Source organism: Portunus trituberculatus, chromosome 40 (assembly GCF_017591435.1).
Source record: "Portunus trituberculatus isolate SZX2019 chromosome 40, ASM1759143v1, whole genome shotgun sequence".
Lineage (NCBI taxonomy): Eukaryota > Metazoa > Arthropoda > Malacostraca > Decapoda > Portunidae > Portunus > Portunus trituberculatus.
Window position 1 is genome coordinate 11088589 of NC_059294.1, and position 14571 is coordinate 11103159.

Sequence of the window (14571 nt, forward strand, 5' to 3'; positions counted from 1 at the left end):
TTCTCCCGTTTATTTTTTCCCCTTTTCTCTTTCTTTCCTGCCTTTTAAGCTTCTCTCTCTCTCTCTCTCTCTCTCTCTCTCTCTCTCTCTCTCTCTCTCTCTCTCTCTCTCTCTCTCACACACTCTCTCTAATTTGCCATGTATTTATTTAGAAATTTTATCAGTCAATCGTCTCGGGTGTATGTTTATTATAAGTAATTTTTTACGGCTGTATTTATATTGTATTTGTATTTTGTATCTTGTATTGTGCTGTATCATCTCATGGAGTATGGGTGTTTTTACGAATGATTGTGTTTAACTTGTAGCCAATAAACTATCTATCTACTTAACTATCTAGGTGTGGCTGACAGGTGGGTCTCAGGTGAGCAGTATCGTAGTACCTACGCCTCACCATGTACCACTTTAATAATGACCTGCATCAGAAGGTGTCAACCACTGTGCACACAACACCGTCTGCTTATTGACTGTCGTCTCTCACTCGTACATGTCTCCTCGCTTGTAAAAAGTGTCATGTTCATTACCTCAATAGAAATGCCAAAATCACACACACACACACACACACACACACACACACACACACACACACACACACACTTATCATCATCAACCATTTATTTTTCCCTTCATCTGGTGCATTCCTCTTAGACATCTGCAGATGAACTACGGTACGCCAAGCACGAGCGTGCAGACTCAGCCAGGGCCTCATGATATTTGTTTACAAACACTGGGTGGCGAGGCGAGCCATGTGTGCCTGCCGGGACCTGATTGGTGGGCTGGCAGAGGACTTCCCTGTCCCTCCCCCGCCCAAGTTTCCAGGAGCCGCTATTGCCAGATCTAAGTCGCTGATCCGTGATTCAGCGCTGAAAGAACGCAGCGTTTTGCTTTGGGTGATCAGTCTCTCATGACTCAGACATGTTATGATGTTATTGTGATGACGAACAGTCGTGTAAAATCCTGATTCTTGCGAGACTGGGCGTGCACTTGTCTCTTTGTGGGAACCTGTCACTCCAGCAGAGTCTGGGAGCCGGGTATCCCCTTCTCCTCGACGTTGTCATCTCAGTAGCGCGGTGGAGTGTGGCTTGCGCGGACCTACTGTGCGTGTGTACTCAGTACTCGCAGCTCTTCAGGATACTCCTGGTTCCGCCATGATCAAGCTGCTGCAGGCGGGCGCCGTGCCTTTCGGCTTCACCTCCGACATGAGTGAGGGTGACTCTCCTTACCCCTGCGGCGAATGTTCTTATGCCCTTCGGATGAACTGGCGCCACGACCACAGATCACAAGCGGACGGTAAGTATAGGTGACGGAGGCGCTGATGGTGCGGTGTGAGGGTACTGAGTGTGTTGTGTGGCGTGTGCTGCGGAGCTACGGGTACATTCTATAGGCCAAGATATTGCGTACTAAAGCAAACACACACACAGAAAAATATTAGAAAGTTTATCATCATGGCAATAGTAGAGACACTGAAAATGTGCAGCACAGTTCATGGAAATGGGAAAAAAACCTAAACAAACTAAACTGTCAAATTTCCATTACATACACCGTGTCTTTATTGTCATATCAATAAACCACTTGTTATTATTTCCTTCCACCATTCGATGCCAAAGGAGTGGTGTAGCACTCAGACATGACAGTGAAGTTCACATGGAGGGCATGGCAGGGGGCGGTACAGGTAGTGTCGAAGGTTGATGGGGGTGCTGTGGGCGACAGGTGGGCTGCCTTTAATGCCGCACCTGTTGCTGCACGTGTGAAGCCTTTCAGCGAGTCTCCACACTGGCGCCGCTCGGGCAAGCATTGAGACCATATTCCGAAACATCTCGGCGCCGCACCACCATCACATTCTACAGCCTCGAGTTGAGGTGACACGGGGTTTTAAGGGTGTGTTCTTACGGTTTTAGTAACAGAATAAGATGTCTAGATTATTACCAGGAGAAACACTCTTCAGAAACATGCTAATAATCTCAGTAGCCTTTGAAAATATTGGTGATGAGAGTGCAAACCGTTTTAGAAAAGGAGCCCTGCACTCTGAAACCTTTCTTATGTGTAAATCAAAAGTCACACTATAGCAAGACAGGAGGTGTAGGCGGAGCGGGTGGAGTCAACAAGCTGCAACCTGCATAGCGTGGGCGGGTGGGGGACTGAGGCGGGACCGGGACTGACGCCACCAACGTGTTGCAGCGTGCATGGTGGGAGGGGGCGTGGCGTGGCAGGCCTTGCTTTGCCTGACCACTCCCCAAACCATAACTGTGCACAAGGCGAGTGTGGGAGTGATTGAGTAATGACAGTGAGTGGAGCAGTGACAGTGTGCGTGGACAGTGACAGTGTGAATGAAAGCAGAATAAGATTATAACAACCTTACAGAAAAAAAAAAAAATGTAAGGATATCACTGGATAGGAAAGAGAAACAATACACAATTTTGGTTAATAAGAAAAAAAAAAAGGGAAAAAAAAAGCCAGAGGGTAAGAAGGAACATGTCAGATAAGGCACGGCAAGGCACGGCGACGCGAGGCGAGGCAAGACAAGGTAGTGTGTCATGGTTCAGAACGTATCACATTTAGCTGCACCGACGGCGTGGCGAGGGAAGGATCGGGATGGGAATGAGAGAGAGAGAGAGAGAGAGAGAGAGAGAGAGAGAGAGAGAGAGAGAGAGAGAGAATGTAGGTTAAGGTGGAAGTAGTAGTTTTCTTACAGCTCTTCATACGTTATAACAAAATGTATAATACTATTCAAGAAAGCCTGAATTAAACACTTTGTCCAAAAGAACATAATATCAATAAAGTTAAAAGGACACACACACACACACACACACACACACACACACACACACGGCCTCGCCTCCATTTCGCCACTCAAGCTCTCAGACACATCATCACACTGCCATCACAACAGGCGGGCGGGAGGCGGTGGCGGAGTGTCGTGTGTGTGACAGTAAGTACGCACGTTCGCCTTGGGCCCATGCAGTTGACGGCGGCTGATAAGGCGTGTAAGGGTCGGGTTGGGAGGTGAGACAGTGCTGCGTTAGGAGTGCGATATGAGCTTGTCACGCGGCTACTGTCACGATCTCTCTCTCTCTCTCTCTCTTAAGTGATGATCAAACAAGCGGAAAACTAGGCCTCAAACTTCTGTTCCAAAAGGAGTTAAAGCGATGATTCTCGGAGGCTGCTTTATTAAAATAGGTTGTGGTTGCTGGGAGCGTCATGGGCTGTGTTTAAGCTCTCTCACGCCCTCCTTTTCCTTCTGCAGGGTTCAGGCTGCTGCCAGACATCATTACGAGCAACACGCCACCGCCGTCACCCCTGCCACGATCACGTTCCTGTCTCGCCTTTTTCCACGAGAAGACTCACAGTCAGACGTCCCTCGCCGCCCCAGCCTCATCCAACACCCTGAACGGGAGTGATGTGGACGGAGAGGCGAGGCTGAGTCACGTCCTTGAGGTACGACGCCACCTGCACAGGGACGCCCCCTCCACCTCCACTGCTCACTTGCCCCACCTGACATGGGTTCTCCCTCACGTCCCATCCTTCTCCCGCTCCCTAGCAAAAGATGGAGAGGAGGGACGCCGGAGAGGAAGGGATGAAGATGGCGAGCAACAGAGGCTGTGGCGGCAAGTTGGCGGAGACTTACGCAAGATGGCCGATCAATTTGAGGTGAGTTTGTGACAAACCTGTATATTGTGTATCGCTGCCACCTTCCTGACCGCTGTTGGTGATGGGGAGGGGGGATGAACCCGTCTTATTTATAATGCTTAGCGACAGTTATCTTTGGGACCCAAGTGTATCAGGAGGAATCGCAGTCATTACCGTAATATTCTCTCATAGGCATTGTCTGTCACTGCGCCGTGCCTCATGTAATAATTCTTCTTCTCCACCGGCAGGTGTCCTCCAAGGGCAGTACAGAGATCGTCGTGCCCCCGATCAGCCTACCAGTCGTGCTCAGCAGGTGTGTGGCTGGCACACTTCTCTGCCTTGTGTGGTGGAGACTGTACCACGGCTCTCGCTGATCTCACGGGAGGACGTCCTGGGCGAGACGCTTCCCGAGACTCACGTGACTTAGACTGACGAGCGTCACTGGACACCTGCAGCAAGGACATAGTCACTGGTGGCCGCTGGTCTCTCGTTGCAACACGTTTGGTCTCCAAGCCTTGGACACTTTACTGCTTGGCTCCAACCCTGTCCAAGGCATGGAGTCGACAAATCCACACGTATAGAGGTCCGAGGGGCGACGACCAATGGCTTCCTATGTGTCCCGGTGACCACATGGCATCCCTGGAACACGTGGGACGCGTGCACCATCAGCTGAGAACTTTCTTCTCTCCTAGAGTAGTGCACCTAGAGGCTAAGACTCCTGCTAGTTAAGTCCAGTGCGTCGGGCGTCCACAGCCACGTGTTGGCGTTTCATCCCGCCCGTCTCACTCAACTCACTGCCCACTGTCTTTCACTACAGATGGAAACGTGGAGAACGCTCGTTAATAAAGGATGAAGAAATTATCAACATTCGGTATACGCTCACGAACTGAAAGTATAGAAAAAAAAGAAGAAAAGAAAAGACTCGTCCGCACTAGTGTTACAAGGAATTGTTCACGTTTCTTCATCTTATCGAGTGTTGTGATTAGTTAAATTATTATTTTCTTTTATATTTTTACTCTGAGTGTTTATTGCAATAGTTAGCATGTCTTAAGGTGACTTCGCTTGTCATGAAAGAGTGAATTCATTTTTTGCCAGGTGTAGGGCCAGTCAAGGTCACCCAGTGAAGCCTGACCTAGGCCGATCCCCTACTCTCTTTCCCTCCCCTATTCTCGCCTCCCGGATCGCTGCAGGGACGCCCTGATCTCACTAGCCTTAAGTTCCAAGTTTCTCGCTCAGTAATGAACTACCAGTCTTTCAGGGGCGTGCTTTGTCTCCAGGTACTTTTGAGTCTTTCAGAGGAGGCGAGAATGTTTCCTAACTAATGTCAATGTCTTTCAAGGTAGATGTAAGGCGGTGTGTGGGGCGCGATCTCCCCTTTCCCCAGCAGCCTCGTTCCCCTCGGTCTGTCGGGCGGAACAGTGTGTAGCTTGCGTGGTGGTGCTCTCCGGCGTATCTGGAGGGTCGGAACTGGCTGGTTGGGACTGGGCGGGACCCACGTTTTATGATGGGCTGCGAACACACCGACAATAATGCTATGTCTCTTTTTTGTGTTTGTTGTTTTATTTAATTTTCTATGATTTTTTTTTATCTATTCCCTTATTTTTGTGGATGTGTGCTTTTTTTAATATTTAGCACGAGGAATTCTAAAGAATAGGGACATTAATGTTTCGCACAATTACGGATACTTTTCCTTGAAGGAGCTTTATTTACGGGTGATGTGAACCTGTAGCATGCGCGATGCGCGGTCCCAACGCCCTAGACTGGCAAGTTTATTTCTATTTCTCGGTATGTCACTGATTCCCCGAGTCATTCAACACCTCATTATCTAATCATATTTTGTGAAGCACCAGTTATAGAGGTGAAAACGGTGCGTTTGAAACTTCCCCGCACCTCCCACAGCTCTATAAGCCACTGTAGAAGCGACCATCATTCCACGTCCCCACGGCACCAGCACCTACAGGCTGAAGGGTTCCCATGCCTTCCACCTCGGCCCCAGTGCTCCACGTGGCCTGGCTTTCCTACAATCCTACATTCTAATCATCTCAGCACAACCTATGATGAAGGGGGGACCGGCTTTCTTAATTAAGAACTGCAGCTGCTTCACTGGTGCCATCTCAAGACGACTGTAAAACATTCAGCATTACACAAATCAGTCTTGCGTCAGTCAGCCAGCAGTCTAGTCAGAGCAGCCCCTCGGAATAGCCGCGAGAAGTGTGGCGCCTGTATTCAGAAACGCTCTGCTCTTTCATTACGGCTATTTTCAAAGATCACAGAAATTATTAGACAGGTTTTCAAAGTTTCTCTTGTTAGTAATGTAGAAATCTTGTCAATCTATCACTAGAGCAGTGAAAATATCCTTAAAACACTGTGGTATTTCAACTTTATTGTCTTCTGAAGTATACAGTGGAGGTGCTGCGCAGAAGGATTTCAGAATGTTCCTAGGTCTTGGCTGGGAGGGGCTGCAAACGTCTATCGTTCAGACATTACTCATGGCCGCGCCGCCAGCCGATCACTAAGCTCTCCTTCACCTCTTGACCTTGCTTCATCTTATCTTAGCGTGCCATTATAGAAGGAGTGGATTTAATCATGAAAGAAAACTTTTCTTTATCCCCCCCCCATGAGTGACTACTCTGCATGGGAATTTCACGGAACATTTTTTTTCCACGACCTTACTCATGTATTTTCCAATGATCTCATTTTTGTACGACATTTTAGGAGATAATTGAATAAAAGACTAAGCTACCAAACACATTTTGATATTCCGAACCAGTGACGGCTGAAGCACTGGAGTTAGGTAGAGTCCTATAGTAAAAGCAGCAGCAGGAGCAGCATGTGTGCAATGGCAGCAGTGTCGAGGCGCGGCCCTCCGTGTTCAGACTCTTGTGTAAGTATTTGCCTGCGCCGGGCAAAGGCATGAGTGACGCAGATCGAACATCCTGCCGCAAGAAAACGAACATATGAACATACATACTAATACACATTCCATTCCACAAGACAATCACATACGGGCCAGTATTCAGAAACGCTTTGGTCTCTCACCATTACTATGTTCAGATGCTAAAGAGATGATCAGCCACGTCCTCAAGAATGTTTATGTTGATAATGAAGACATCTTGTTAATCTGTCAATAGAATTATAAATACACCCTTGGAAACCTGTGTAACTTCAACTAAAGCCTTTTGAATGTAATGAAGATGCAGGACAGAATATTTCAGAATATGGTCCATAACACCAGAAACGGATTTACCATGCCACTCAAAAACACAAAAAGAGCAAGTATGAGCGGTATGAATATGTCACGTGATGTGTTTGAGGAGCGGCAGGTGACGGCAGATGGCAGCAGCGGTCCCGACATCAACATCAGCCAGTGACGCAATGAACTGCCGAAGCAAGTGTGTGTTTTACTCACGTACTTCTGTTTATCACAATATATTTTTTTTCTAACTTATACTACTGTACTGAGAGAATATATCCCGCATCTCCACAGAAAAAAACGAGATATAAAAAGTATGGGCAGAATCATTCACTCTTTAACTGGCGCCCGTGTGTCTCCCAGGATATTCTAACATGTTTCAGTGCACTTTATCACCATCCAAGCTTTGACCTCTATCACTACACACACTACAACCACACTCGTGACGAACACACTACATACCTGGTCACCTGTATTGAAAATCAAACATATGTTTATGTTCTTAGTTTAATAATTTCACGTCCAAGTACATACTTCATGAAAACTACAATTGTAAAAGATTGGAAATGAAAACGATAAACACGCCAGGTGACAAAAAAAAAAAAAAAAAAAAAAAAAGTGCAGCGAAGAGTGATGGGAGGCACGGCGAGAGTGGTGGCACGCGAGGCTCTTATTGGGGCAGGTCACCTTCCGTAGAGGAGCGGGCCGCCTGCCGAGGATGTTCACATGTGGGTTAGTGTGGGCTCACCGGCACTCCCACTCGGCCCCCGCTGAGTCACTGTCACTGTCACTATCTGCGTCATTCCGCAACACCACTCACTGAACCAGTAATGCTTGCAGAATATCTCTGCGTCAGGAGCAATTTCTCTCTCTCTCTCTCTCTCTCTCTCTCTCTCTCTCTCTCTCTCTCTCTCTCTCACACACACACACACACACACACATTCAGGGAGTTGCTTGACAGAAGACAGAAGGGTCACGGCCTCCGGAAGTAAAGGTGGTAGTTGGTGGCGGTGGTGATGCTGGTGGATGTGGAGGTCCCTCAGGCGGTGGGGGTGAGGATGCGTGGCGGCGTGGTGGAGACAAGGGTGGCTGCGGCTGCGGCGTTGGTAGCTGTGTCGGTAATGGAGTCGCTACTATTGCTTGCTGTGTTGGGCTGGTACTGCCATTTACCGTCCACCTCAGACACGACATCCTCGTCCACCTCGCCCATCCCGCGCGCCATTCTTGACCTGATGTCTCGGTGCCCTCTAGATGGATGAGGTCACCGCTACTTTGTACACTCCTTGCCTGGCGCGCTCCGTCAGGATTAGCGGCTCCTGGAGGCGAACTGAAGACGGCCAAGCAGGCGACACACTAGGATGCTTCCACGTTCCACACGTTCACTATGCGAGGCAGGACACTCACTCCAGATCTTCCCTTGTGCTGAACGCCGTGCTTCGTCACTGTCCTCCTCCTCTAATGCGTGACTTGTATCACCTTCCTCCAGTGTGCTGCCAAGTGTGTGTGACTCGGAGAGGTGAGCACACTGGGATATTCCAGCCCAGGATGTGTGCCTTGTGGTGAAGCGGGGCACAATGGCCTGGAGAACTGCCTGCCCGACCTTATATACGTGAATAGAACTGGTTGTCCGTTGGAACTTCTTATCAGAGAGAGAGAGAGAGAGAGAGAGAGAGAGAGAGAGAGAGAGAGAGAGAGAGAGAGAGAGAGAGAGAGAAATTAATAAAATCGTAGGTGTTGCTTATAATCGTACAAACATACATACGTTTAATTCTTTATCAGCTGTGATGAAGCAACGATGTTTAGCAATCAGACGTATCGCAGTATTTACATTTGGTTAAAAATGTGCCTGTACCAGAGAGAGAGAGAGAGAGAGAGAGAGAGAGAGAGAGAGAGAGAGAGAGAGAGAGAGAGAGAGAGAGAGAAACAGTGATGTCATCCGGAGTCTCACAATGATGAGGAAAGATCTACATATACTAATAGAACACTTTCAATGAGCTATTCAATGCACAACACAAAGCTCCTTCTGTACCACGAATCAGTCATCTCAGGGAATAAACACACTAAACTACATAGACAAGCGGCGGGAGGGGAAGAATATCACAATAAAAAAGAAAAGAAAAAAAGAATAAAGGCACGCGGCTGGAGAGGAAGGATGACATCACAATAAAAAAGAAGAAAAGCAAACATTAAAGAGAGAGAGAGGTAAATAAATACAGCGTTCTTATCATATCGTCACTTCACTACCTGCAGGCGACTTTCATATCTCTGAGGTGACGTCATCGCCTTGTGCAGTAAGAAAAATAACGCTAGAAAAGACACCACCACCACCACTACATAGATAAGCAGGGTTTCGCACTTGTATTAACTTGTGACAAAGTTAATCGTTCATGGTCGTTCACCTCGCCCAAACCCTACCTCGCCTCCTCATCTTCCTCCATCTACTCTTCTACGTTATCATCGCTTTGCTCTTCCGGTTGATAAAACAGTAGATTGAGTAAGGGAAGGTTTGATTAGACCGTCATGGAACGTACTCTATATATAGCCCAGCCCTTCTCCACAACAGCTGCCGTGGTTAGGTTGATTTAGGTTAGATTAGGGTAAGAGATGTTAGGTTACGTTAGATGTTAGGTTATTAGTTAGCTTAGGTTAGATTAGGTCAGGTTATAAGTTGAATTGAAAAAAATGATGTTATAGGTTAGATTGGTCGGTGAATTAACTTAGCCAAAACCAAGCTTCTCAAGCTTGTTTATAGTTTAGAATTAGATGGATCAGGTTAAGTCGATATCATCACACACATGTCCCGTCCACCATGACTCACGCTCCGCTGATGTCACATTACTTATTCTATATAAATACAGTCCAGTATTTGCTTTTCCCACAATTGATTCTCTCGAACCAGTAATACAGCTTTACTTAACCTAACGCAAGCTGGTCTAATAAAAAAAAAAAAAAAAACTGTGCCAGGAGAGGGAGGAGGAAGCTCATCCTCACCACGCACTTTGTAACAGGATTATGAAAAAATCTCAGAATGTAAACACTGTTGTCTGAGTGAATGTAAAGACGCGCGCGCTCGCGCGAACACACACACACACACACACACACACACACACACCAAACAAGTGTTTGCTATTTAATGTTTCCTCTAATGTTTACTGTGAGGTGTAGTGTTATAGGGTGGAAGGAGAAACGTGTTTATGTTGAGTATCTTGTCCCGGGTAGCAGCCACCGCCGCCGCTGCTCCATGCCGGCCACACCTCCCCTCCTTGGCTCACCAATAAACTCAACTTGGCTTCATCCTGGCGGTCTGCAACACTGTGCTAACGACACCCTCAGTAATGAAGGCTACTTTAGTGGCAGTTTCAGCCTAAATAGCAAGTGCACACATGGCCAGCCTCCAGGAACGACGCGGTAGTGGCGGGTCAAGCTGGAGGCATAACAGGATTTTACGATACCTTTACAATGGGTCGTTCCTGGATGACGGCAGTCATTAGTAGTGCGTACCGCCACCCTGGCACTCAGCGGGCGGCTGTGTAAGGGCGGAAGTCCTTCATCCCCTTAGAGGGATGTGCTCTCTTAGGACGTGCCTCTCGTGCATCCCTCTGATGTCCTTGCGAGACCTGCTGATGATTAGAGTTCCCTGCTGTTCACCCTCATACAGTTTTGCTGCGTCACTTAGCGTGTGTCTCTTCAAACCTCTCTGTTAGGTGGTAGTTTGTGCATCGTCCGCCCATCCTGACTCCTTTACGATCACCAGTTCGCTTTCTCTCAGAGACTCTCACAGACACTGAGGAGTATTCATGGTGTTGAAGCAGAGAAAACGATCCCTGTCCATTGGGCTCCCTCGCCCTTGTAGGTGCAGAGGCAGTAAAAACCAGGCAGTTACAAAGGATTTAAGACCTTCAATAATGGTGCGAGGGTGAGTTTTAAGGGTGATTGAGAAGATCTTTACTGGCTTCCTTGGGGAGTCCCTTGACTGTGTTGACGGTGACGACACGTCAATTCAGTACTGAGGGCGTGCTGTACTGCCATACTGGTAGGAACGCCAAGTAAAAAAGTAGCAATAATAGTTCCTAGAGATGTGAAGACAAATCGCTACTGTGTTATATTTCTGGCACAAAACGTTGCAAAGGAGAGACAAGAGAAGAGAAGAGAGAGAGAGAGAGAGAGAGAGAGAGAGAGAGAGAGAGAGAGAGAGAGAGAGAGAATGTTGCTAAATCAAATGAAAAATTATTCTGTGGTGCATTAAGTGAATTCATCCTATAGACACCTCCGTCACCGCTGCATTGCCTCCCCTTCCCTGGCCCTGGACCCCTGCTGTACCATCTCTCTCCCAACTCACACTCACGCATCGTTCCGTCAACCCTTACCAGAGCCAGTCTTGTTAGCTGCGTATAACCTTCCGGCTCAAAGAACATGAGCACTGCACAATGCACATGTCATTACGCAAGGCACTCAGAAAGGAGACCCCTTCACCTTGCCCTTGCCACCTGCACGCACCGCCGCGCCGCGCACCACCACTGAGCTAATTTGTTCTCTAATCCTCCTTCTCAACCGCGCTCTTGTGTGTGCATGGAGTGAGAGGCGCCTGAGGACTTCGGTAAGGACTGTATTCAGAAGCACTTCTGCACCGCACCTGCACTACTTTCAAGAGGCTCTTGGTGAAGTTACACGGACTGTTATCATTATTTTTTTAATGTTTCTAGTGACAGACTAAAACAAGATTTATATATAATTACCAAGGGAAACGCTCCTGAGAACCCGCCTAATCATCTTTGTAGCCTTGGAAAAATAGTCGCGTTGAGAGAGTGAAACGTTTCTGAACACAGGCCTAAGAATGACATCTGCTCCCATGGACATGGTGAAACGGAAGTAAAGGGGAAGGCAAAAAAAAAAAAAAAAAAAAAAAAAAAAAAAAAAAAAGTGCGGACCGAGTGACAAAGAGCGTATTAGTGTCTCGTCAGGAAGATCTTTCACTGATAACCCAATATATGCTCAAGAAAGTTAGAGTTGACTTCAGCTAATTCACTTGTCTTCAGGTGCAGGTGTCCTGGAGGCGGTGTCACAGGGACAATAGCTTTGAACACTGCGATTGAGTTTCTTGTTTCGCCTTGAAGGTCAGAGCAGTGAGGGAATTTAGGAAAGGAAGGGAGGACTCAAGAATTACGGAAGCTCTCTGAAGGAGAAGGAGGAGAAGGAGGAGGAGGAGGAGGAGGAGGAGGAGGAGGAGGAGGAGGAGGAGGAGGAGGAGGAGAAGGAGAAGGAGAAGGAGGATATATATATATATATATATATATATATATATATATATATATATATATATATATATATATATATATATATATATACTGGTGGTCAGAGCCGGATATTGCTGTGTAGTCTTGGGAACAGAGAGGAGGAGAGGAGGAGAGGAGGTGGTGTAGGAGGATGGAAGCAGCAGCACGTTTATCATATAACGCAAGACAAAGGACTTACTAAATGACACAAATTGACAGTGAGCTGCCTCGTTGCATGGAATTCAATTGAGAGTCAGCTCTTTCATGTACGCCAGCGACACTTAACGCATACGTACGTATGTGGCGACAGGATATGCCAGGTTGCTCGACAACCTTATAATCTATTTACTGATAAGACCTCTTCTGATATGAAACAAATAATTCACATAGATAATTTGTTTATTGTCTTTTAAGAAGTCCGAGAGATGTTATGGTTACCACGCAGCACCTCTGATACAAAGGTGACGTAGCAGGCGTGGAAGTGTGGCACGAGGGGCAAAAGCGAGGCTGTGAGGAATCAGTAGACGGGGATATAGACATGAAGGAAGTTGTGGAAGTCTAACAGCAATAAAGGAGTAGCGGGGAAGGCCAAGGATAGTAAATACATACATGATCAATGGGCGAAGCTGTCGACATGGCTTGCAGTGGTGGGTGCTGCGTCACGATGCGTTGGCTGTTTCACTACCAACGTTTCCTGGAAATAGAAGACACATCACCAATTACAACTGTTTATGGGGAGGTTACAGAGACAGTTCACCAAATAATATGTATCATTGACCTACAGAAACTTAGATGCCTGGAACTGACTAGGAGATAAAATAACAGGCAGGTAAGTATGTAGTAAGGTAGGTTAAGGTCAGGTATGGTAAGATAAGTTAAGGTAAGGTACGGCAAGGTTAGGTTAGGTTAGATATGGTAAGATCAAGATGGAATAAATAAAGTAAGGTTAGAGATAAAATTAGGTATGGTAAGGTGAAAAATTAGGTAAGGTAAGATATACACAGAATCAACTACGGGGAAAACAAATGGACGGACACACACACACACACACACACACATCCAGACGGCCATGCACTGTATTTTCGCGCACATCTACCAACACTCCCTGGTAAATATAAATACAATTTATGCCACATTCCGCACCCAGCAGCCAAACGTACAGCCGCCTCGAAGCCGGAGTTAAGGGTGAATAAGTAATAAAAGGAGACGGAAAGGGTGAGGAGTGAGAGACAAGATAATTCAATAATAAGCGATATGGAGAGAGAGAGAGAGAGAGAGAGAGAGAGAGAGAGAGAGAGAGAGTAATTACGTCATTTCCCCTGAGAGATGACCAGGGTAATGGTAACCATGTATACGGCATCAAAGAGAGAAGAAAGAACGATGATTAAATTGCAAGCACGAAGGGAAAGGAAGAGAGGGAAAGGCGGCGTGGCGGAGGAGAGGAAGAAAGACCAAATTACGGATGATTTAGCATAAATAACAAAGCGATGAGAATGGTGAGCGTCAATTGAAAAGGAGGGAGGCAGGTAAGAGTACTGAAAGGAGCAATTATGCAGAATGTAATGAAACATGAAGGACACACACACACACACACACACACAGAGAGAGAGAGAGAGAGAGAGAGAGAGAGAGTTATGACTGGTATCTCATAATTCTTCGTAGACATATGCAAATGATGAGACAAAAGCTTAGATATACGATAACTGCTTCGTTTAATGATTACAAGCGTCGTTAATGTTCACAAATAGACGCGAGCTTCTCTAATAATCCATTGCTTTTAGATACGTAGATACAATGTCGATGTTCATGATGCCGTCGAACTACAAATTATCAGGAAGAAGCTATGTATCTTTCACTCATTAAAGGCGTGAAACATCTATTTAACTAGCATATAACTATTACTACACGTATATACAGGGAGAAAAACATCCCTGGAGATGCGAAAAAGCTGGAAAACTTATACGCTGTTACACTAAGTTCTCATCATTCTTACCGCCAGCAGAGAGTGACCTTCAACAAGTCCCCAAGTTTGTTGTGTTGAGGAGGAGGCTGGTGGCGAAAGGCATGGCCTTATTCTGTAGTTCAACCCTCTTAGTCCTTGTCAGTAGCACATGAAACTACTACATGTGGTAATATACCCACTTAATTCACGTCTGATTCTTTTTTGCAAGCGGAAGGGTTTTATTGGCTATTAGTAATGCTTTGGAAAAATCAACACGGCGTCAGAAAGTCCCGTGACTCACCTTCTAGAAGCAGTGAAAGGATGCACGATGAAGGCAAGTGCTGTGGTGAGACAAACAAACATGAACACTACTTTTTTTCTGGTCTTTGTTCAATATACATATTTTTCCATCTTTGTCTTCCTTTAAGTTCTTTAATGTTTCAGGTCGTTATTTTCCGTCATTCGACCAGAAATATTTTCATGACGCATACTATTGTAACAACACATTGTTCCCAAATTCCACCTCATGTCGCTTGATT

At 46.4% G+C, this 14571-nt stretch overlaps 1 protein-coding gene and 1 long non-coding RNA gene across 2 annotated transcripts; one reads left to right on the forward strand and one right to left on the reverse strand.

Moving 5' to 3' along the window:
• Positions 1 to 743: 743 nt before the first annotated feature.
• On the forward strand, positions 744 to 6360 carry LOC123515843. The gene is made up of 4 exons (XM_045274730.1): positions 744 to 849; positions 1015 to 1287; positions 3242 to 3645; positions 3873 to 6360. Exons 1-4 carry the CDS (start codon positions 744 to 746, stop codon positions 3996 to 3998), a joined length of 909 nt encoding a protein of 302 aa, XP_045130665.1. The 3' UTR covers positions 3999 to 6360.
• A 950-nt stretch (positions 6361 to 7310) lies between these two features.
• Positions 7311 to 14319, reverse strand: LOC123515975. The gene is made up of 3 exons (XR_006678032.1): positions 14084 to 14319; positions 12700 to 12784; positions 7311 to 8456 (listed from the first exon to the last, which is right to left on the reverse strand). It is a non-coding gene; the product is annotated as an uncharacterized LOC123515975 (long non-coding RNA).
• Between the last annotated feature and the right edge of the window lie 252 nt (positions 14320 to 14571).